This window comes from Nerophis lumbriciformis, linkage group LG05 (assembly GCF_033978685.3).
Source record: "Nerophis lumbriciformis linkage group LG05, RoL_Nlum_v2.1, whole genome shotgun sequence".
Classification (NCBI taxonomy): domain Eukaryota; kingdom Metazoa; phylum Chordata; class Actinopteri; order Syngnathiformes; family Syngnathidae; genus Nerophis; species Nerophis lumbriciformis.
In genome coordinates, this window is record NC_084552.2 from 55919828 (window position 1) to 55943221 (window position 23394).

General features: G+C 40.6%; 1 protein-coding gene across 1 annotated transcript in view; it reads left to right on the plus strand.

Moving 5' to 3' along the window:
• Positions 1 to 23394, plus strand: part of LOC133606153 (copine-8) — a 255190-nt gene that overhangs the window by 201637 nt on the left and 30159 nt on the right. The window contains exons 14-16 of the mRNA XM_061959774.1: positions 8262 to 8308; positions 14732 to 14913; positions 15004 to 15131. Of these exons, the coding sequence (XP_061815758.1) occupies positions 8262 to 8308; positions 14732 to 14913; positions 15004 to 15131 (357 nt within the window). The remainder of the gene's footprint in view (positions 1 to 8261; positions 8309 to 14731; positions 14914 to 15003; positions 15132 to 23394) is intronic.

The following is a 23394-nucleotide window of genomic DNA, read 5'->3' on the forward strand; positions in this document are numbered from 1 at the left end:
ATCCATCCTGCAATGGCGCCCCATAATACACCTGCTGTGATCCTGTTTTTATGTTTTTATTAATTCTATTTTAATTATTTATTTTTTATCGTGTTCTGTTTGTGTTGTGTTGTGTTTGCTCGGTACTCGTTTTATCTTTTAACTTGCTCATTGTACAGCACTTTGGCTACCCCTGTGGTAAATTTTAAATGTGCTCTATAAATAAAGTTGATTTGATTTGATTTGATTTGATATAAGCCAGGGGTCCCCAAACTACGGGCCGCCACCGTGCAAAATCCGGACCGCGGGAAGTCCCAAGTTTAAAAAAATAAATGAATAAATAAATAAATTTAAAAAATGTATTATTTTTTTAAATCTTTTCTTTCTAATCCATTTTCTACCGCTTGTTACTCTCGGTGTCTCCTAGCTGCTCAGGCAAATTGTCTAAAAATGCATTTTTCCATCGATAACGTGACATTATGTGCGCACTTTTTCAGTCAATTAGTGCGCGAGGAGTATTTTCAGGTAAAAGCCAGTAAATTAGAATATTTTGAAAAACTTGATTTATTTCAGTAATTGCATTCAAAAGGTGTAACTTGTACATTATATTTATTCATTGCACACAGACTGATGCATTCAAATGTTTATTTCATTTAATTTTGATGATTTGAAGTGGCAACAAATGAAAATCCAAAATTCCGTGTGTCACAAAATTAGAATATTACTTAAGGCTAATACAAAAAAGGGATTTTTAGAAATGTTGGCCAACTGAAAAGTATGAAAATGAAAAATATGAGCATGTACAATACTCAATACTTGGTTGGAGCTCCTTTTGCCTCAATTACTGCGTTAATGCGGCGTGGCATGGAGTCGATGAGTTTCTGGCACTGCTCAGGTGTTATGAGAGCCCAGGTTGCTCTGATAGTGGCCTTCAACTCTTCTGCGTTTTTGGGTCTGGCATTCTGCATCTTCCTTTTCACAATACCCCACAGATTTTCTATGGGGCTAAGGTCAGGGGAGTTGGCGGGCCAATTTAGAACAGAAATACCATGGTCCGTAAACCAGGCACGGGTAGATTTTGCGCTGTGTGCAGTCGCCAAGTCCTGTTGGAACTTGAAATCTCCATCTCCATAGAGCAGGTCAGCAGCAGGAAGCATGAAGTGCTCTAAAACTTGCTGGTAGACGGCTGCGTTGACCCTGGATCTCAGGAAACAGAGTGGACCGACACCAGCAGATGGCATGGCACCCCAAACCATCACCCAACCATGCAAATGTTGCATTTCCTTTGGAAATCGAGGTCCCAGAGTCTGGAGGAAGACAGGAGAGGCACAGGATCCACGTTGCCTGAAGTCTAGTGTAAAATTTCCACCATCAGTGATGGTTTGGGGTGCCATGTCATCTGCTGGTGTCGGTCCACTCTGTTTCCTGAGATCCAGGGTCAACGCAGCCGTCTACCAGCAAGTTTTAGAGCACTTCATGCTTCCTGCTGCTGACCTGCTCTATGGAGATGGAGATTTCAAGTTCCAACAGGACTTGGCGCCTGCACACAGCGCAAAATCTACCCGTGCCTGGTTTACGGACCATGGTATTTCTGTTCTAAATTGGCCCGCCAACTCCCCTGACCTTAGCCCCATAGAAAATCTGTGGGGTATTGTGAAAAGGAAGATGCAGAATGCCAGACCCAAAAACGCAGAAGAGTTGAAGGCCACTATCAGAGCAACCTGGGCTCTCATAACACCTGAGCAGTGCCAGAAACTCATCGACTCCATGCCACGCCGCATTAACGCAGTAATTGAGGCAAAAGGAGCTCCAACCAAGTATTGAGTATTGTACATGCTCATATTTTTCATTTTCATACTTTTCAGTTGGCCAACATTTCTAAAAATCCCTTTTTTGTATTAGCCTTAAGTAATATTCTAATTTTGTGACACACGGAATTTTGGATTTTCATTTGTTGCCACTTCAAATCATCAAAATTAAATGAAATAAACATTTGAATGCATCAGTCTGTGTGCAATGAATAAATATAATGTACAAGTTACACCTTTTGAATGCAATTACTGAAATAAATCAAGTTTTTCAAAATATTCTAATTTACTGGATTTTACCTGTGTGTGTGTGTGTGTGTGTGTGTGTGTGTGTGTGTGTGTATATATATATATATATATATATATATATATATATATATATATATATATATATATATATATTAGGGGTGTGGGAAAAAATTGATTTGAATTTGAATCGCGATTCTCACGTTGTGCGATTCAGAATCGATTCTCATTTTTAAAAAATCGATTTTTTTTTTTTGATTTTTTTTATTTTTTTAAATTTTTAAATTTTTTATTTTTTTTATTAATCAATCCAACAAAATAATACAGAGCAATACCATAACAATGCAATCCAATTCCAAAACCAAACCCGACCCAGCAACACTCAGAACTGCAATAAACAGAGCAACTGAGAGGAGACACAAACACGACACAGAACAAACCAAAAGTAGTGAAACAAAAATGAATATTATCAACAACAGTATCAATATTAGTTACAATTTCAACATAGCAGTGATTAAAAATCCCTCATTGACATTATCATTAGACCTTTATAAAAAAAAATTAAAAAAAAGAACCATAGTGGCTTACACTTGCATCGCATCTCATAAGCTTGACGACACACTGTGTCCAATATTTTCACAAAGATAAAATAAGTCATATTTTTGGTTCATTTAATAGTTAAAACAAATTTACATTATTGCAATCAGTTGATAAATACATATTGTGAACTTATCTCCTGTGTAAAAATATGCATTTTCTTGCATATTCTTCTTCACATTGGCAGTCAGTGGCATAGCCACTGAGCCCCAAAAAACACAAAAAAGTGGTTTCAAAGTAGATGCACCGCAGGACTGTTTCTAAAATGCCCATAAAAAGTGGTACATGTCTGCTGCATGTTTGAAAACAGTAAAACGCTGATAACGCATGAAGACATGATACATGATGCGAGTGTTTCCATGGTGAAAGACCCGTATAGCACACGCATAAATCTCTACTAATAAGGCGGCCGTCTGCACCATTTTTTAATTGCATACGCAGTCTTAGTAGATCACACGCAACACACCCACAAATACCACACGCAATTTTATTGTTTGCACACGCTGTTTAGCGCGTGGTGTTTAGATCCTTGTAGATCAGGCCCAAACAGTGCTACGCTCAAATTTGCTTCACCAAGTTGGCGACACACTGTCATGTTTTTTTTGATGATTTATTTCTTTAATTCAATGAATATCATCCACTACTTCTTTTCAGCGCTGTCCTTCACACTCACTTTCTTCCTTCCCTTGGTTGGAAAACAAAGTGTTGTCGATCTCTCGCTATAAGCTAACGCTAGCGAGTAACACCAGATGTTTTGTCTTACGGGGTTAACTGTGGCATTTGTTTTTGTAAACTAATGGCAGGAATGTTTGCTGGTAAACTACAGCATAGCTACTAACTGAGGGATTGCGTTGATCTCAGAACACTTAAGTTGGGGCACTCTTAAGTTGAACGATTTTGAATGAACATAATTGTTGTATAGAATAAAAGAGTGAAGTTGAAAGGTGTCAATTTGTCTAGCAAGCTGAGGGAAAAGTTCCAGTAGAGTTTAAACATGCAGTGGTACGACCTCTACTTAAAAAACCCAGCCTCGACCCCTCTCTCCTCTCTAACTTCAGACCTATCTCTAATCTTCCATACATTTCCAAAATATTAGAGAAGGTTGTCTACAGTCAGTTGTTGCCCTTCTTAGAGGATAATGGTATCACTGAGCTGTTCCAGTCCGGTTTTAAAGCCCTCCACAGCACAGAGTCAGCGCTTCTAAAAGTTTTTAACGATATCCTCCTGTCCACTGATTCTGGTAAATATGTTGTCCTGGTGCTTTTAGATCTGTCTGCTGCGTTCGACACCGTCGACCACGCCACCTTAATCACTCGTCTTGAGAACTGTGTGGGCATTAAGGGCGCCGCCCTCAACTGGTTCCGGTCGTACCTAACCGACAGGAGTTTTTGTGTAAAAGTAGACAGTTTTATGTCGTCCACAGCTCCTTTACCACATGGGGTCCCCCAGGGCTCAATCCTTGCCCCAATTTTATTTGCGCTTTACCTTCTCCCCCTTGGTTCTATTTTTAGGAAGTACAGTATTGCATTTCATTTTTATGCCGATGATTGCCAGATTTATTTTCCCATGGCACAAAATAACACGGTTCAACGTCTTATTGACTGCCTGCACGACATCAAAGTCTGGCTTTCAGCTAACTTCCTGAGCCTAAATGAAGATAAAACAGAAGTTATGTTGTTCGGTCCAAGTCGCTCTCCCTCCCCCAACGTTGACCTCGGCACTCTGACCCCGTATCTCAGCGACTCTGTCACAAACCTGGGGGTAAAGTTTGACTCAGATTTTAAATTCGAAAAACAAATCAGCAGCGTCGTTCAAAAAAGCTTTTATCAATTACGCCAAATAGCGAAAGTGAAACCGCTTCTATCAAGACATGATCTTGAGAAATTAATCCACGCTTTTATCTCGACTCGTCTTGATTATTGTAATGCCCTGTATGTTGGCATTAGCCAGGCCTCCCTCGCCCGCCTGCAGCTCGTGCAGAACTCTGCTGCTCGTCTGCTAACACAGACCCGCAGACGTGAGCACATCACCCCTATTTTAGCGTCCCTTCACTGGCTCCCTGTGCGTTACCGAATACATTTTAAACTCCTTTTATTTGTTTTTAAATGTCTAAACAACCTCGCGCCAACCTATCTCTCCGACCTCCTTCAGCCTTACTGCCCCACCCGATCCTTAAGATCAGCCGATCAGCTGCTGTTGACGGTCCCTGACACAAGGCTGAAGCTTAGAGGTGACAGAGCTTTCGCCGTTGCTGCTCCCAAGCTCTGGAACGACCTACCCCTGAGTGTTAGACAAGCCTCCTCTCTTCCTGTTTTTAAATCTCTCTTAAAAACATACTTTTATTCCATGGCTTTTAACACTGAGTGATATCCATCCTGCAATGGCGCCCCATAATACACCTGCTGTGATCCTGTCTTTATGTTTTTATGTTTTTATTAATTCTATTTTAATTATTTATTTTTTATCGTGTTCTGTTTGTGTTGTGTTGTGTTTGCTCGGTACTCGTTTTATCTTTTAACCTGCTCATTGTACAGCACTTTGGCTACCCCTGTGGTAAATTTTAAATGTGCTCTATAAATAAAGTTGATTTGATTTGATTTGAAAAGTTGCGATGCTAAATTTAAAGTGATGCTGTTTGTAGGCCACTCATGCAGGAGTCTAAGAAGAAAACGGACACGTTGTAAAACCTTCTTTTTTCCCTCATTTGGACTACAAACACTGCCAGTTTTGAATTCTGATCTGTAATTAAAGACATTTCTCCACAAGCAAGGTGAATGCTTCTTATTAGAAGTATGCTTGAACAGATGAAAATAGGCACTTTCGCAGAGTGCTGTTGCCAAGCAACCAAATTAGTGGGCCTGCCCACCCAGGAACACTGCAGGTGTTCCAAGCATGTTAAACCTTGTTTTTATTCCAAATGTAATGTCCCTTTTAGGTGTGCCTAATTACTGTTTTTTTTTTTTTTTTTTCAAATTATGAAATGTGCTATCTGCAATCTTTTGACCAAAGCAACATACTTATTTCTTGAAAATCCTTATCTTACATGTTTGACCCATTTTCTAACCTTACAAGTTCAAAATTGTCATTCAAGGATGTGACTTTGATATCCTTTGCCTTATTTTTTGTTTTGTCTGACTTCACAGCCTAACGTAGACGATCATAATTAATATCGATGGGATATACACCAGTGTGCAAAAGACTCAGGCTACCATTAGATGTTTTTTTATTGACTACTTAGGAGAGCATCAACATCTCCCAAGGTTAAAAAAATATATTGCGTTGTGTATTCGTGTACAATGTGTCTGTGTGTTATTAGTTAGCAAGCTACATCCTGATTCATTGTGATGTTATGATTCTGGGATATGAGCTGTTCATTTGATGACATAGTGAGTCACACAGTAATAGCATACTATAATAACTAGTACTGTAGTAGCCCCTTTATCCAGAGCTTCACTAAAATGTTATTGAAGTTTTCCCACCCCACTGCAAACGGAATGGAAAGTAGTTGTGTATTTTTAGTTAACAGTAATCACAATTGTTTCTGTGTGTCTATTTACTTAATCAAACTGAATGCTTTTGCACAGTAACATATATGTTAATATTGGACCAATTTATTTTCAAAACGATTTGCAGTAAAATTTGAGAACAACTAGAATTTCGTTCTGGAGATTAAAATTTGTATCATGTGTTAAATGTATTTTATTTAAAAAAAAAAAAAAAAAAGGAAATTTAAATTATGTTTTGCATTTCAATTTAGAAGCATTTTCTTATTTTACAAAGTATTTTCAAACAAGAGAATGTTTTTAAAATTCAAATGCAATATTTTAAAACCTAATTTGGATTCTGTTCTTTTAATAAATTACATTTATTTTATTATTTATATTTTTTTTATTTCATTTTAAATACATATTCATTTATTTCAAATATGTATTTAAATGCAATATATATGTATTTTTGAGATGTTCTATATCGCATTTAAATTTAGAAGCATGTTATTTTACAAAGTATTTTTAAATAAGAAAATATTTTTAAAATTCAAATGCAATACCATATAACCTTATTTGAATTGTATTTTCCTTTGAACAAATTACATTATTTTATTATGTATTTATTATTTATTTATGTTCAATACATATGTATGTATGTTTAAAACATGTATATATATGTATTTAAAATTTAGAAGCATGTTCGTATTTTAAGTAGGTATTTTTAAAAAGGAAAATTCTTCTAAAATTCAAATGCAATGTTACCAAAAATAATTTGGATTTTATTTCCCTATTATTACATTAAATGTATGTTATTAATGATCTATTCTTTCTTTTACTTTAAATACATATTTATATATTTTTATGTATGTATTTAAAATACAATATATATATATATATATATATATATATATTTGACATATTCAGTATTGCATTTAAATTTAGAAGCATTTACCTATTTTATTTTATTTTTTTATAAGAAAATGCTTTTAAAAATTCAAATGCAATCCTACCCAAAAAAATTTGGATTTTATTTACCGATTAATAAATTAAATGTATTATTTATCTATTATTTATTTTTATTTTAAGTACGTATTTACATATTTTTAACTATGTATTTAAAATGCAATATGTATGTATTTTTTTTAAAGTCAATACTGCATTTAGATTTAAAAGCATTTACTTATTTTAAATACAAATTTTTGAATACCAAAATGCTTCTAAAAAATTCAAATGCAATCTTACCAAAAATATTTTGGATTTTATTTTCCTATTAATAAATTAAATGTATTTTCTGATTCATCGGTTATTTTTTTTAATTTTAAATACATATGTATATATTTTTTAGATATGTATTTAAAATGTATTTTAGAAACTTTCAATATTGCATTTCAATTTGGAAGTACTTTTAATTTAGAAAATGCTTCTGAAATTCAAATGCAATATTACCAATAATAATTTATTTTATTTTCCCCTTAATAAAGTACAATTATTGTATTATTTATTTATTATTTATTTGATTTTAATTACATATTTGGATTTTTTTTTTATTATGTATTTCAAATGCAATATAAGGTTTATTTAATTTTTTTATTTTTGTCTTAGTTTTGACATTGTCTTTTTCTTGTTTTTGTTAGCTGGCCAAACATTTTCCTAGACCATGAATCTGAAATTACTTTTTGCTCCGGCAGTGTCAACGTAAAAAAAAAAGAAGAAAAAAGATGTATGATGTGAGCCTCCCACCTAATACCGTCAAGTACTCCTATGGTAACATAAAACGGCATTATTCCCATACCACCATTCTATTCCTATCTGTGTCCATCTCATCCTTCCCCCCCCTGAGTGTCCAGTGACACTGGCTGATATCTTGTCGAGCCCCCACTTCATACGGCCTGCTGATATGACAAATAGGATGGAGCTGGTGACCACCTCAAACAGCGACATTGCATGACATTGTGTTTTGAATGACAACAAAAGCAGTGCAGGATGTACCTTTTTGGCACATGTTTCCCTAACAATTAGAGCTAACAGCAACAGGAAGAACCATCAGACTAATTAAGTTCAAGACTTCTGTTTGCATGCAAAGAGAAGGGGATTGAGACCCCGGTTGATTAATGAATCATATCCCTGCCTTTTGTCTTCCAAGGACCCAGATTAACTTCACAGTGGCCATTGACTTCACGGCCTCCAATGGTGAGTCTTTTTAGCAGCACACACGCATTTGGAGGACCTGCATGAGGACGTGAAAGTGGAATGATTTATTTAAATGTATGATGCAGGTGTGACTTGAGTGTTTGCTGATGGCTCTCTGCAGCGCAAGTGACTGCTTGAAGCGGAGTGTGCCAACATATTATTGAAATCTCCGTTTCAGTCCAATATCCTGTTTGTATCAGGATAATATTAATAATTAAAGCTGCAAGCAGCGTTGGTCGGGCCCGCGTATTTGGCAGGTGCTAGTCCTAAGTGTCCCAATACTTTTGTCTACTTTTAGTCTGAAGTGTCCCAAGACTTTTGTCTAGTGTACCTACCTTGTCTGCATTGTGTGGGCACGTTGGTGCTTCCTGCTTTTGAGCAGCCATCTTAAAAAAACAGCACCGCAGGAGCATCAGTGCAGCGGGTCTTTGAAGGGTCATAAAATCAAAACCGGAGCAGGTATCACAAAACGGTTCTGTTATTTTATGCACAAGGGTTTAATCTCTCTCCTGTGTTATTTTGAAGCCGAAACGACAAACGCGCTCAGAGGAGATAGTTTTTGAAGGAAGGTGACCGGTTTTTACAAAAAAATTGTTTTGAAGGGGGAATAGCAAACATCCTGTTGATTTTTGCTGGGGGTTGTCAATTTATGAAATGTAGATCTAAGTGAGACCTACGGAGAGGTTTTTGTTTCATGTCTCTCCGACCTTCCCAGTGGGAGTTACAGGCAGTTTAGTCAGATTTTTCATCCGAGGAGCAGTTTTTTGTGCGTTTTATAAAAAAATTGCTGTAGAGCACAATTTTTAGTTTTGGGGTTCGGTTTTTTCATTAGATCACAGTTTTAGGCAATCCTGATGTGTGTGTTCAGTTTGGTGAGTTTTGAAGCATGTTAAGGGGGTCAAATTACAGCTCAAAGAGGCAAAAGTGACTTTTTTTAGTACTTTTTTGTCTTGAAGGGGGAATTGCCAACTTCCTGTAGATTTCTGCCCGATGATATACAATTATGAAAACTAGGTGTAAGTCAAACCTACATACAGGTTTTTGTTTCATGTCTCTCCGATCTTCCTAGTGGGAGATATAGGCAGTCTAGTTTTTTTTTTTCCTAGGGGGCGCTAGAGCGCAATTTTGAGTTTTGGGGTTCGGTTTTTTTTTAAAAAAAAGGTAATTTTCGCAGGTCCTGATGTGTGGGTCAAATATGGTGAGTTTTGAAGCATGTTAAGTGGGTCAAATTACAGTTTGTTGTGGCGGCGGAAGAATAAAGAATAATAAAACGAACGAATAACAATAGGTCCTTATGTCCCATTGCGGGCCCTAATAATAATAATACTTTAGGACCCCAAAAGGCAAAAGCACTCAAATGATCATGTGTTTATGTCATTATTGGCAACCATCTTTTACTTCAAGAGCAAAATTGGTCAAATTGTGTGGAATTTATTGTTGGAGTGAAGTGCAATCCAGTACAGGCGCTGTTAAATCAGTCTCAACTAGAAGAACACGGGTAAAGCCAATACCTCCACGCAGCAGTAATTTACACAATATACCCTACAACGCTGCCTTTGGAATATTGACTTTATTATTTTTTTCTGCAATAGTCACTCAAGGCAATTTCAGGTCTTTATGTAACCTTGTGAGATTTTGTAGCATTAAGTGCCTAAAATTACAGTCGGTATTTAACTTTGGGGATAGGTATAAGTACATCAACTTACGAGTTCTGTGACGGAGCTCTTAATTCAAGACACTTGTATCTCAAATCAGGTATTGTGTCTGAAGTTGCTGCCTTAGGATATTGGTGATCAAACAACTCCATCCATCCATCTTCTTCCGCTTATCCGAGGTCGGGTCGCGGGGGCAGCAGCCTAAGCAGGGAAGCCCAGACTTCCCTCTCCCCAGCCACTTCGTCCAGCTCCTCCCGGGGGATCCCGAGGCGTTCCCAGGCCAGCCGGGAGACATAGTCTTCCCAACGTGTCCTGGGTCTTCCTCGTGGCCTCCTACCGGTCGGACATGCCATAAACACCTCCTTAGGGAGGCGCTCGGGTGGCATCCTGACCAGATGCCCGAACCACCTCATCTGGCTCCTCTCGATGTGGAGGAGCAGCGGCTTTACTTTGAGCTCCCCCCGGATGACAGAGCTTCTCACCCTATCTCTAAGGGAGAGCCCCGCCACCCGGCGGAGGAAACTCATTTCGGCCGCTTGTACCCGTGATCTTGTCCTTTCGGTCATAACCCAAAGCTCATGACCATAGGTGAGGATGGGAACGTAGATCGACCGGTAAATTGAGAGCTTTGCCTTCCGGCTCAGCTCCTTCTTCACCACAACGGATCGATACAGCGTCCGCATTACTGAAGACGCCGCACCGATCCGCCTGTCGATCTCACGATCCACTCTTCCCTCACTCGTGAACAAGACTCCGAGGTACTTGAACTCCTCCACTTGGGGCAAGATCTCCTCCCCAACCCGGAGATGGCACTCCACCCTTTTCCGGGCGAGAACCATGGACTCGGACTTGGAGGTGCTGATTCTCATCCCAGTCGCTTCACACTCAGCTGCGAACCGATCCAGTGAGAGCTGAAGATCCTGGCCAGATGAAGCCATCAGGACCAAATCATCTGCAAAAAGCAGAGACCTAATCCTGCAGCCACCAAACCGGATCCCCTCAACGCCTTGACTGCGCCTAGAAATTCTGTCCATAAAAGTTATGAACAGAATCGGTGACAAAGGGCAGCCTTGGCGGAGTCCAACCCTCACCGGAAACGTGTCCGACTTACTGCCGGCAATGCGAACCAAGCTCTGACACTGATCATACAGGGAGCGGACCGCCACAATCAGACAGTCCGAAACCCCATACTCTCTGAGCACTCCCCACAGGACTTCCCGAGGGACACGGTCGAATGCCTCAATGACTCAAAGAGCAGCTCGAAGACTTCTTGATCAAACAACTGATACTGAAAAACAAAATGTAAAAAAGAAAAGGTCACATATTTTTTTGTAATCACGGTATTTATCTAGGGAATAAATAACATTTACATTTGTTAATTTTGAGTCCAAAATTATCACAAGAACAGGCCCTTGTTGTCTACATCACACGTGTCAAACTCAGGGCTCGGGGGCCAAATCTGGCCCGCAAGGGGACGGCGTGGCACTGTTGGGAGAGTGGCTGTGCCAGCAACCTGAGGGTTCCTGGTTCAATCCCCACCTTCTACCATCCTAGGCACGTCCGTTGTGTCCTTGAGCAAGACACTTCACCCTTGCTCCTAATGGGTCCTGGTTAGCGCCTTGCATGGCAGCTCCCGCCATCAGTGTGTGAATGTGTGTGTGAATGGGTGAATGTGGAAATAGTGTCAAAGCGCTTTGAGTTCCTTAAAAAAAGGTAGAAAAGCACTATACAAGTATAACCCATCCATCCATCCAACATCATTTGATTGTGGCCCGCCACATAATTTTATTGTGTACCCCCATGTCACGTTAAGTGGCCCCCCACGTCACTTTAAGGTGACATAATTTTAAGGTGCCCCACCATATCATTTTAAGGTGCCCCACCATATCATTTTATAGTGGCTCGCCATATTTTATTGTGGACCACCACTTAATTTTGATGTGGCCCGTCCCATAATTTTAAGTGGCCCCTCACATGAAGTGAAGTGAAGTGAATTATATTTATATAGCGCTTTTCTCTAGTGACTCAAAGCGCCTTTACATAGTGAAACCCAATATCTAAGTTACATTTAAACCAGTGTGGGTGGCACTGGGAGCAGGTGGGTTAAGTGTCTTGCCCAAGGACAAAACGGCAGTGACTAGGATGGCGGAAGTGGGAATCGAACCTGGAACCCTCAAGTTGGTGGCACGGCCACGCTACCAACCGAGCTATACCGCCTTACCCCACATCACTTTAAGGTGCTCCGCCACTTCATTCTAAAGTGGACTGCCATTTACATTTTATTGTGGCTCACCATATCATTTATTGTTATTTTAAGTGGCCCCTCACATTACTTAAAGGTGCCCCGCCACATAATTTTAAATGGCCCGCCATATCATTCTATTGTGTACCACCACTTCATTATAAATTGGCCCCCCATGTCACTTTAAGTGGCCCCCTACGTCACTTTGAGGTGTTCCGCCACATAATTTTAAGGTGCACCACCATATCATTTTATAGTGGCTCACCATATTTTATTGTGGACCACCGCTTAATTTTGATTTGGCCCGTCCCATAATTTTAAGTGGCCCCTCACATCACTTTAAAGTGCTCCGCCACTTCATTCTAAAGTGGACTGCCATATAATTTTATTGTGGCTTGCCATATCATTTATTGTGGCCCGTCCCATCATTTTAAGTGGCCCCTCACATTACTTAAAGGTGCCCCGCCACATCATTTTAAAATGGCCCGCCATATCATTCTATTGTGTACCACCACTTCATTATAAATTGGCCCCCCAAGTCACTTTAAGGTGTCCTGCCACATAATTTTAAGGTGCCCCACCATATAATTTTATAGTGGCTCGCCATATTTTATTGTGGACCACCACTTAATTTTGATGTGGCCCGTCCCATAATTTTAAGTGGCCCCTCACATCACTTTAAGGTGCTCCGCCACTTCATTCTAAAGTGGACTGCCATATCATTTATTGTGGCCCCTCACATTACTTAAAGGTGCCCCGCCACATCATTTTAAAATGGCCCGCCATATCATTCTATATTAGTGGACCACCACTTCACTTTGACATGGCCTGTCCCATAATTTTAAGTAAATGGTAAATGGGTTATAATTGTATAGCACTTTTCTACCTTAAAGTACTTTGGGGATAATGATGGCGGGAGCTGCCATGCAAAACCCTAACCACGACCCATCAGGAGCAAGGGTGAAGTGTCTTGCTCAAGGACACAACGGATGTGACGAAGTTGGTAGAAGGTGGGGATTGAACCAGGAACCCTCAGATTGCTGGCACGGCCACTCTCCAAAATTGCGCCACGCCGCCCCTCACATCACTTTGAGGTGCCCCGCCACATCATTCCAAAATGGCCCACCATATCATTTTATTGTGGCCCACATCGTCATTTTGAGTTGGCCCATCCCATAATTTAAGTGGCCCCCTCACAGTGCCCCGCCACATTATTCTAAAGTGGCTCGCCATATCATTTTATTGTGGACCACCACTTCATTTTGATTTGGCCCGTCCCATAAATTAAATTTGAATGTGCCCAGCCATATCATTTAAGGTGGTCTGCCAGGTCACTTTAATGTAGTCTGCCAGTCACAATTACGTGGCCCACCACGTCATTTAAAATTATATGGCGGACTACGTTAAATGATGTGGCATGGCAGGCCACATTAAATTACGGGACTGGCCATCTTAAAATGAATTGTCGGTTCTCAATAAAATGATGTGGCAGGTCATGATAAAATTATATGGCGGACTGCATAAAATGGCGTGGTGGGCCACAATAAAATGGCATGGTGGGCCACATCAAAATTTTGGGACGGGCCATTTTAAAATGAAGTGTCAGTTCTCAATAAAATGATGTGGTGGGGCAGATTTGGCCCACCGGCCTTGAAGTTGACACCTGTGATTAGGGATGATGTTTAATAATCGAGTTCGAGCCCATTATCGAATCCTCTTATCGAACCGATTCCTTATCGACTCTCTTATCGAATCCAGATAGGTTGTTGTATATGGAAAAAAAATTTGGTTTAACAAAAGCTCACTTTTATTTTATAAGAAAAAAAATAATAATAATAATAATAATTATTGACTGTTACCCCCCTAAAAAAAATAAAAAAAATAAATATTGACTGTTGTTACCCAAAGTATTTTAAGTAGGATTTTTTAGAAAAACAATTATATACAGTAATACAAAAACAACCTGTCTCTGTGATCACTATAGGTGAATAGCCATGCCTTGAGGCGTTTTTTTCCGGTCCATTATTTTTGCTGCTTGTGTGACATCACAGGAAATGACGTAGCTCAGTCTAATGACCGAGCTACGGCATTTCCTGTGATGTCCCACAGGGCATTTCTTGTGGGACAGGATTCGAATAAAGAACCAACTCTTTTTCTTTACTATAGTGGCCTCGATAACGGGAACCGGTTCTCAAAAAGGGATTCGAGTCCATGGAATCGGTTCTTTTCTTATCGAACGGTCCTTTTCTTATCGAACAACCGGGAGAACCGGTTTCGAACATCATCCCTACCTGTGATTTAAAGGGACAATGCACATTAATGAACACAACACAAGATGACAGATTATAGCAAGGATGCTAATTTCCGTCCCACAGCACAGTACATCCATCCATCTGTTTTCTACCGCCTGTCCTTCTCAATACGTCAGAGACGGATAAAAACACAGTCGTATTGTAGCCGTTTTAAAACCGGTTATGTGATATGTGTAAATACCTGATTAAAGTGTGTCCTGTGTCCCGCCAACAGGTAACCCCGCCCAGCCCACATCTCTCCACTACATGAGCCCCTACCAGCTCAACGCCTACGCCATGGCTCTGAAGGCAGTCGGGGAGATCATTCAGGACTACGACAGTGACAAAATGTTCCCGGCGCTCGGCTTCGGCGCCAAGTTGCCGCCTGATGGACGCATTTCGCATGAGTTTGCTTTGGTGAGAACTAATCGAAGAAAGGATTTTTTTATTTTTTTTTATTTAAACCTCCCAATGCATCTTTGTTCTGTCTCCACCTCGCTAATGTAGAACGGGAACCCTCAGAATCCATACTGCGCAGGAATAGAAGGCGTGATGGAAGCCTACTACCAGAGTTTGAAGTCAGTTCAACTCTACGGGCCCACCAACTTCTCCCCAGTGGTCAACCACGTCGCCAGGTATGGCACAAAAGCTACCCTTCACACTGCACTCGCTGCGCAAACCCCCGCGTGTGACAAAAGGAACAGCGAGTACATTTCACGCTCAATGTGTTTCCTCTAATAAGCTCTTTGCACACAGGCGTTGCCAGGTAGCTACGGTGAGCGAGAAATGAGAAAACGCACACATAGGGTACTTTTGATTGCCAGTTTGTTTGTGTCTGAAGGCGTCATTTCTTCTGCAAGAAAGACAGGCAATCACCTAGACAAGAAAAAAAGGGTGTAATTAGTAGTATTTACTTTGCAGTTTAGATGAGGACACCAACACCCGCCTTCTAGGCTGCCTTCACACTTTTGTTTGGTTCTAAGGTCCACACGAAAGAAATGTCAACTGTTGGCACTTTGATGCCCAGTAAAAGAACCGGTAAAGAACCGAGGACTTGATCGGGCAGCTTTTCACCCCAAAATTCCCACCAAAATCACCTGTAATTCAATCTTTATCAATCAATCTTTATTTATATAGCCCTAAATCACAAGTGTCTCAAAGGGCTGCACAAGCCACAACGACATCCTCGGTACAAAGCCCACATACGGGCAAGGAAAAACTCACCCCAGTGGGACGTCGATGTGAATGACTATGAGAAACCTTGGAGAGGACCGCATATGTGGGTAACCCCCCCCCTCTAGGGGAGACCGAAAGCAATGGATGTCGAGTGGGTCTGACATAATATTGTGAGAGTCCAGTCCATAGTGGATCCAACATAATAGTAAGAGTCCAGTCCATAGTGGGGCCAGCAGGACACCATCCCGAGCGGAGACGGGTCAGCAGCGCAGAGATGTTCCCTGCCGATGCACAGGCGAGCGGTCCACCCCGGGTCCCGACTCAGGACAGCCAGCACTTCATCCATGGCCACCGGACCTGTGCCCCCCCCCCCTCAAGGAAAAGGGGAGCAGAGGAGAAAAGAAAAGAAACGGCAGATCAACTGGTCTAACAGGGGGGCTATTTAAAGGCTAGAGTATACAAATGAGTTTTAAGATGGGACTTAAATGCTTCTACTGAGGTAGCATCTCTAATTGTTACCGGGAGGGCATTCCATAGTACTGGAGCCCGAATAGAAAACGCTCTATAGCCCGCAGACTTTTTTTGGGGCTCTGGGAATCACTAATAAGCCGGAGTTCTTTGAAAGCAGATTTCTTGCCGGGACATATGGTACAATGCAATCGACAAGATAGGACGGAGCTAGACCGTGTAGTATTTTATACGTAAGTAGTAAAACCTTAAAGTCACATCTTAAGTGCACAGGAAGCCAGTGCAGGTGAGCCAGTATAGGCGTAATATGATCAAACTTTCTTGTTCTTGTCAAAAGTCTAGCAGCCGCATTTTGTACCAACTGTAATTTTTTAATGCTAGACATAGGGAGCCCCGAAAATAATACGTTACAGTAATCGAGACGAGACGTAACGAACGCATGAATAATGATCTCAGCGTCGCTAGTGGATAAAATAGAACAAATTTTAGCGATATTACGGAGATGAAAGAAGGCCGTTTTAGTAACACTCTTAATGTGTGACTCAAAGGAGAGAGTTGGGTCGAAGATAATACCCAGATTCTTTACTGATTCGCCTTGTGTAATTGTTTGGTTGTCAAATGTTAAGGTGGTATTATTAAATAAATGTCGGTGTTTAGCAGGACCGATTAATTGGTTTTAAATCCTGCTAGATTTCACAAAAACCTCCTAGAAAATATGTTTAAGAGCTCTGTTGTCTCAAATGCTGAGGGCGAAAAAAGAGCAAACTTCAAACGTATCGTCTCTGACATCATTTCTGCACGCTGTCATTTTCACACAACGGTTCAGAGTAGCGATAGAGCGGGCCGATATTTGCCATTAGTCGTGTCTTGCCAGGACACCGGCTCTAATTAGAGAGCAAGCTGCAACGGATGCCTCGTCTTTCCACAGTGCGGGGCCACTTGTAAGATACTAATCCTCACCGCCATGGCGGAAAATGAATTTTTTTTTTCAGGTATTATTATCACTGTAGGAAAAGGAATGTGGAGTGAAGTGAAGTGGAGGAGTTCAAGTACCTCGGAGTCTTGTTCACGAGTGAGGGAAGAGTGGATCGTGAGATCGACAGGCGGATCGGTGCGGCGTCTTCAGTAATGCGGACGCTGTATCGATCCGTTGTGGTGAAGAAGGAGCTGAGCCGGAAGGCAAAGCTCTCAATTTACCGGTCGATCTACGTTCCCATCCTCACCTATGGTCATGAGCTTTGGGTTATGACCGAAAGGACAAGATCACGGGTACAAGCGGCCGAAATGAGTTTCCTCCGCCGGGTGGCGGGGCTCTCCCTTAGAGATAGGGTGAGAAGCTCTGTCATCCGGGGAGAGCTCAAAGTAAAGCCGCTGCTCCTCCACATCGAGAGGAGCCAGATGAGGTGGTTCGGGCATCTAGTCAGGATGCCACCCGAGCGCCTCCCTAGGGAGTTGTTTAGGGCACGTCCGACCGGTAGGAGGCCACGAGGAAGACCCAGGACACGTTGGGAAGACTATGTCTCCCGGCTGGCCTGGGAACGCCTCGGGATCCCCCGGGAGGAGCTGGACGAAGTGGCTGGGGAGAGGGAAGTCTGGGCTTCCCTGCTTAGGCTGCTGCCCCCGCGACCTGACCTCGGATGAGCGGAGGAAGATGGATGGATGGATGGAAAAGGAATTGCTGGGGCTGCACGATTATGAGAAAAAACCTAATTGCAATTTTTTTCTCTCCAAAATTGCAATTGTGATTTGATTTTTACATTTTTTACTTATAAATGCATAAAACTGCAAAAAAAAAAACGTGCGAAGGAAGGTCATGTTACTTTTAGACTGTCAACGTATTCTTGTCTCAAGGTGGTACACATTGAAACAATATGTAATAATTTACTTTGAAAATGATTTGACTTTATGCAGACTCAGAGCTATTGTCTATATCAGTGGTCCCCAACCACCGGTACCGGTCCATGGATCGATTGGTACCGGCCGCTAGAGATGCGCGGTTTGCGGACACAACCGCGGAGTCCGTGGATTATCCGCGGATCGGGCGGATGAAATTAAAAACAATAAGATTTTATCCGCTCGCGAGTCGGGTCGGGCGGATTAATTAGATATTTTTTTTATTTTTTTATTTTTTTATTTTTTTTGCGGGTGGCAGTTAAACCAATTCGGAAATATATATACATAGTTAAATGTTGTTACCCACATACGAAAAACGAGCAGGCACCTGCTGCATATGCCACAACAGAAGAAAAAAAAAGAAAAGAGATGGACACTTTTACGGAGCGGAGAAGGGACGCCTCGCCGGGGTCCGGGACCGAGGCCCCTTCCCCCGAGAGGGCCCCACCGGGAGCCGTAGCTGAGGCGATCCGCGAGAAGGCCCCGACGCACGTCCAGGGTCACTACCGCGCCCACCGCACCGACACCCCGCCTCGTCCGCTTTCGCAGTGCGCTCACGAAAGGGGTGGGGCTCACCCTGGTTGATATAGAGAGCAGGACGGTGGCCATGGAATTTCATTTAAGGTTTGTGATAAACCATCAAACTCATTCGTTAAAAGGACTCTATAGTAATATAAAGCAAATTTTTCTGGACATTATCATGCAAGAAAAGTTTATTTTTGGGATCGCGATCACCGCGTAATGATTTTTAAAGGTTGCATTACATTATTAACTGTCCCATGTGATCAGCCAGTGCGATTGGAAGTCCATGCTCAATTATTGCCTCCGTAAATAAAACTTCGGCATTCATCACATCCAAAGAATCTGTTTGGGCGACGAAAAACGTTGAAAGTTTTCCACTTGTATCGCTAGCAACGGCATTAGACTTGTGTTTTTTTGTCCCAACGTGGTCTTTTACATCGCTAATTCCTCCGTGTCCGATCGAAAAATCTTGTCTGCACAAGGTGCAATTCGCGTAGTTTTCACCCTTTTTTTTTTTTTTTAATTAATATTAGATATATAACAACGGGCGGATGGTGGGCGGATGCAGTTCTGATCAAACGTTACATCGGGTGGATGGCGGATGGTTGACGACTTTCTGACGCGGTTGCGGATGAAATAAATTGCCTATCCGCGCATCTCTACCGGCCGCACAAGAAATAAAAAAAAATAATAATAATTGTTTTTTTTGTTTGTTTGGTTTTTTTTAAATCAAAATAAAAAACACAAGATACACTTACAATTAGCGCACCAACCCAAAAAACCTCCCTCCCCCATTTATACTCATTCACACTCATTCGCATAAAAGGGTTGTTTCTTTCTGTTATTAATATTTTTGGTTCCTACATTATATATCAATATAGATCAATACAGTCTGCAGGGATACAGTCCGTAAGCACACATGATTGTATTTTTTTATGACCAAAAAAAAAGAGAAATACCATATCCCCCCCACCCCACACAAACACACACACCCCGGTCCGTGGGACAAATTTTCAAGTGTTGACCGGTCCGCAGTTACAAAAAGGTTCGGGACCACTGGTCTACATCATGCTCTTAAACTGAAGAAATAACCGATAAAAACTATACAGTGTTCATAATGTAATGTAGTTATAATAGTAATCAGTAATCAGAGGTGGGTAGTAACGCGCTACATTTACTCCGTTACATCTACTTGAGTAACTTTTGGGATGAATTGTACTTCTAAGAGTAGTTTTAATGCAACATACTTTTACTTTTACTTAAGTATATTTATAGAGAAGGAACGCTACTTTTACTCCGCTACTTTTATCTACATTCAGCTCGCTACTCGCTACTAATTTTTATCGATCTGTTAATGCACGCTTTGTTTGTTTTGGTCTGTCAGACAGACCTTCAAAGTGCCTGCCTTACTGGTGACGTTTCACTTCGTTCCACCAATCAGATGCAGTCACTGGTGACGTTGGACCAATCAAACAGAGCCAGGTGGTCACATGACCTGACTTAAACAAGTTGAAAAACTTATTGGGGTGTTACCATTTAGTGGTCAATTGTACGGAATATGTACTGTACTGTGCAATCTACTAATAAAAGTTCCAATCAATCAATCAAAAGTGTGAAGGAAAAAAGATACTTGTTTTATTTCAACCGTACCGTCAAAAGCCTCAAGACTGACCGCACATGAGGACGTTCCTGTCTTCACAATAGAAGTGCCGTGCCATCGCGCCTGCGCTTTCAAAACAAGAGTCTCCGAAAGCCAGCGTAAACAAGCTAGCAAGCTACGGAGTTTGACGCCAATATATTTCTTGTAAAGTGTATAAAAACGAATATGGAAGCTGGACAAATAGGATGCCAAAAACCCACCACTTTCATGTGGTATTAGACAGAAAGGAGGAACTTTTCTTCTCCTCCATTTGAAAACGTGGACGTTATCATCACGACTGTCTGATTACAATCAACGCAAGTCATCAGAATCAGGTAATACACCAACTTATATTCTAGTCTTCATTAAAGAAAGGAATCTATATGTTAAACATGCATGTATATTCATTAAAACACCTTTAACATGTAAACAAAAACAGCAAAATAAATACTTATAAATTATATACTGTATATATCAATGTATATGTATGTATGTATGTATATATATATATATATATATATATATATATATATATATATATATATATATATATATATATATATATATATATATATATATATATATATATATGAGTGTGTATGTTACTCATCAGTTACTCAGTACTTGAGTAGTTTTTTCACAACATACTTTTTACTTTTACTCAAGTAAATATTTGGGTGACTACTCCTTACTTTTACTTGAGTAATAAATCTCTAAAGTAACAGTACTCTTACTTGAGTACAATTTCTGGCTACTCTACCCACCTCTGTCAGTAATGCAAGTAACCATTTAAAATGATATAAACTTACATTTGTCATTAATGGAGAATTGTTCTGTAATTGGAAGGTAAACAACGTTGCTGTCCTAAAAACAAAAAAACAAAACAATAAAATGAACTCATTTCTGCAAGCAAAAATATATATTGAACATCTTAAAGTGCTTTTTTTTCCCAGCAGGAAAAACTAGGTCAAACGTCGTTTTTTTTATTTCACTGCATTCTGGCTCGTTTGTTCGTGCTCATGGGCTCATATTGCCCATCGGATTTGAAGCTGAAATAATCCCACAATGAGACATTTGTCATCATTTTTGTTTTCCTCTTCATTTTTGTTACTTTGCGGAACTTCTCACTGGTGATTCGCGAGGCTCTCTGTCCGTGCTTCCTGTGCGTGTAAGCTCAAAGTCCTGCTCGCCAACCCACCGAGACAAAGATTGTGAATGACTAAAAAGAGGGCTCACTGTGTTGTACTTCCCCCCTTCAGAATAATAACATGGTGTGCCACATCCGGTCTGACTGCGCTAACAAAATAAAGGTTTCAAAAAAGTACCTTAAAGCACTATTATGCTAAATTTTCCAAAATGTATGACACCAATAAATGTGAGGATTTCTGCATTTCATTAACAAACATTTTATTAAATTGTAATTGACACAAAAGCACACACTCTATGGTGGTAAAATAAGTGTAAAAGGTTAAAAAAAACAATGAAAATGGAAAAACTGATTGTTTTTGTTTTTTTATATTGCTATTGTTACTTAAATGTATTGTTATTGCTATTTTTTAGTTTTTACTTGTTGTGGTTTATTCGTTACCAATTTATATCCAGATTTTTGGGGGGGAACTACAGTATATTTAAAGTTGAGTTTTGGTGGTACAAAAATGACATGATGAATAGTCGTGTAGTTGATCGTGGTTACAATATCAATCAAAAATTAAAGCTGCAAGCAGCGTTGTTCGGGCCCGCGTATTTGGCAGGTGCTAGTCCTAAGTGTCCCAATACTTTTGTCTACTTGTAGTCTGAAGTGTCCCAAGACTTGTGTCTAGTGTACCTACCTTGTCTGCATTGTGTGGGCACGTTGGTGCTTCCTGCTTTTAAGCAGCCATCTTAAAAAAACAGCATTGCAGCAGCATCAGCGCAGCGGGTCTTTGAAGGGTCATAAAATCAAAACCGGAGCAGGTATTAAAAATCCCATCTATACTTTTAATCACAAGGGTTTTATCTCTCACCTGTGTTAGTTTGAAGGCGAAACGACAAACGCGCTCAGAGGAGATAGATTTTGAAGAAAGGTGACCGATTTTTACAAAAATTTTGTTTTGAAGGGGGAATAGCAAACTTCCTGTTGATTTTTGCTGGGGGTTGTCAATTTATGAAATGTAGGTCTAAGTGAGAACTACATAGAGGTTTTTGTTTCATGTCTCTCCGACCTTCCCAGGGAGAGTTAAAAAGTTAAAGTTAAAGTACCAATGATTGTCACACACACACTAGGTGTGGCGAGATTATTCTCTGCATTTAACCCATCACCCTTGATCACCCCCTGGGAGGTGAGGGGAGCAGTGGGCAGCAGCGGTGGCTGCGCCCGGGAATCATTTTGGTGATTTAACCCCCAATTCCAACCCTTGATGCTGAGTGCCAAGCAGGGAGGTAATGGGTCCCATTTTTATAGTCTTTGGTATGACTCGGCCGGGATTTGAACTCCCAACCTACCGATCTCAGGACGGACACTCTAACCACTAGGCCACTGAGTAGGTGGCCTAGTGGTAGTTAGTAGTAGGTAGTTACAGGCAGTTGTGTAAGATTTTTCATCCGAGGAGCAGTTTTTTGTGCGTTTTATAAAAAAATTGCTGTAGAGCACAATTTTTAGATTTGGGGTTAGGTTTTTTCATTAGATCACAGTTTTAGCCAGTCCTGATGTGTGTGTTCAGTTTGGTGAGTTTTGAAGCACGTTAAGGGGGTCAAATTACAGCTCAAAGAGGCAAAAGTGACTGTTTTTAGTACTTTTTTGTCTTGAAGGGGGAATTGCCAACTTCCTGTAGATTTTAGCCCGAGAATGTACCATTATGAAAGTTAGGTCTGAGTCAGACCTACATAGAGGTTTTTGTTTCATGTCTTTCCGACCTTCCTAGTGGGAGTTACAGGCAGTCTAGTTGGTTTTTTTCCTAGGGGGCGCTAGAGCGCAATTTTGATTTTTGCGGTTCAGTTTTTTTATTAAAAGACACTTTTCGCAGGTCCTGATGGGTGGGTCAAATATGGTGAGTTTTGAAGCATGTTAAGTGGGTCAAATTAGTGCTCAAAGAGGCGGCGGAAGAATAATAAAGAATAAAGAATAAAATGAACGAATAACAATAGGTCCTTATGTCCCATTGCATAAGGACTCCCTGTGGGAGTCCTTTTGCAATGGGCCATTGCGGGCCCTAATAATCGTG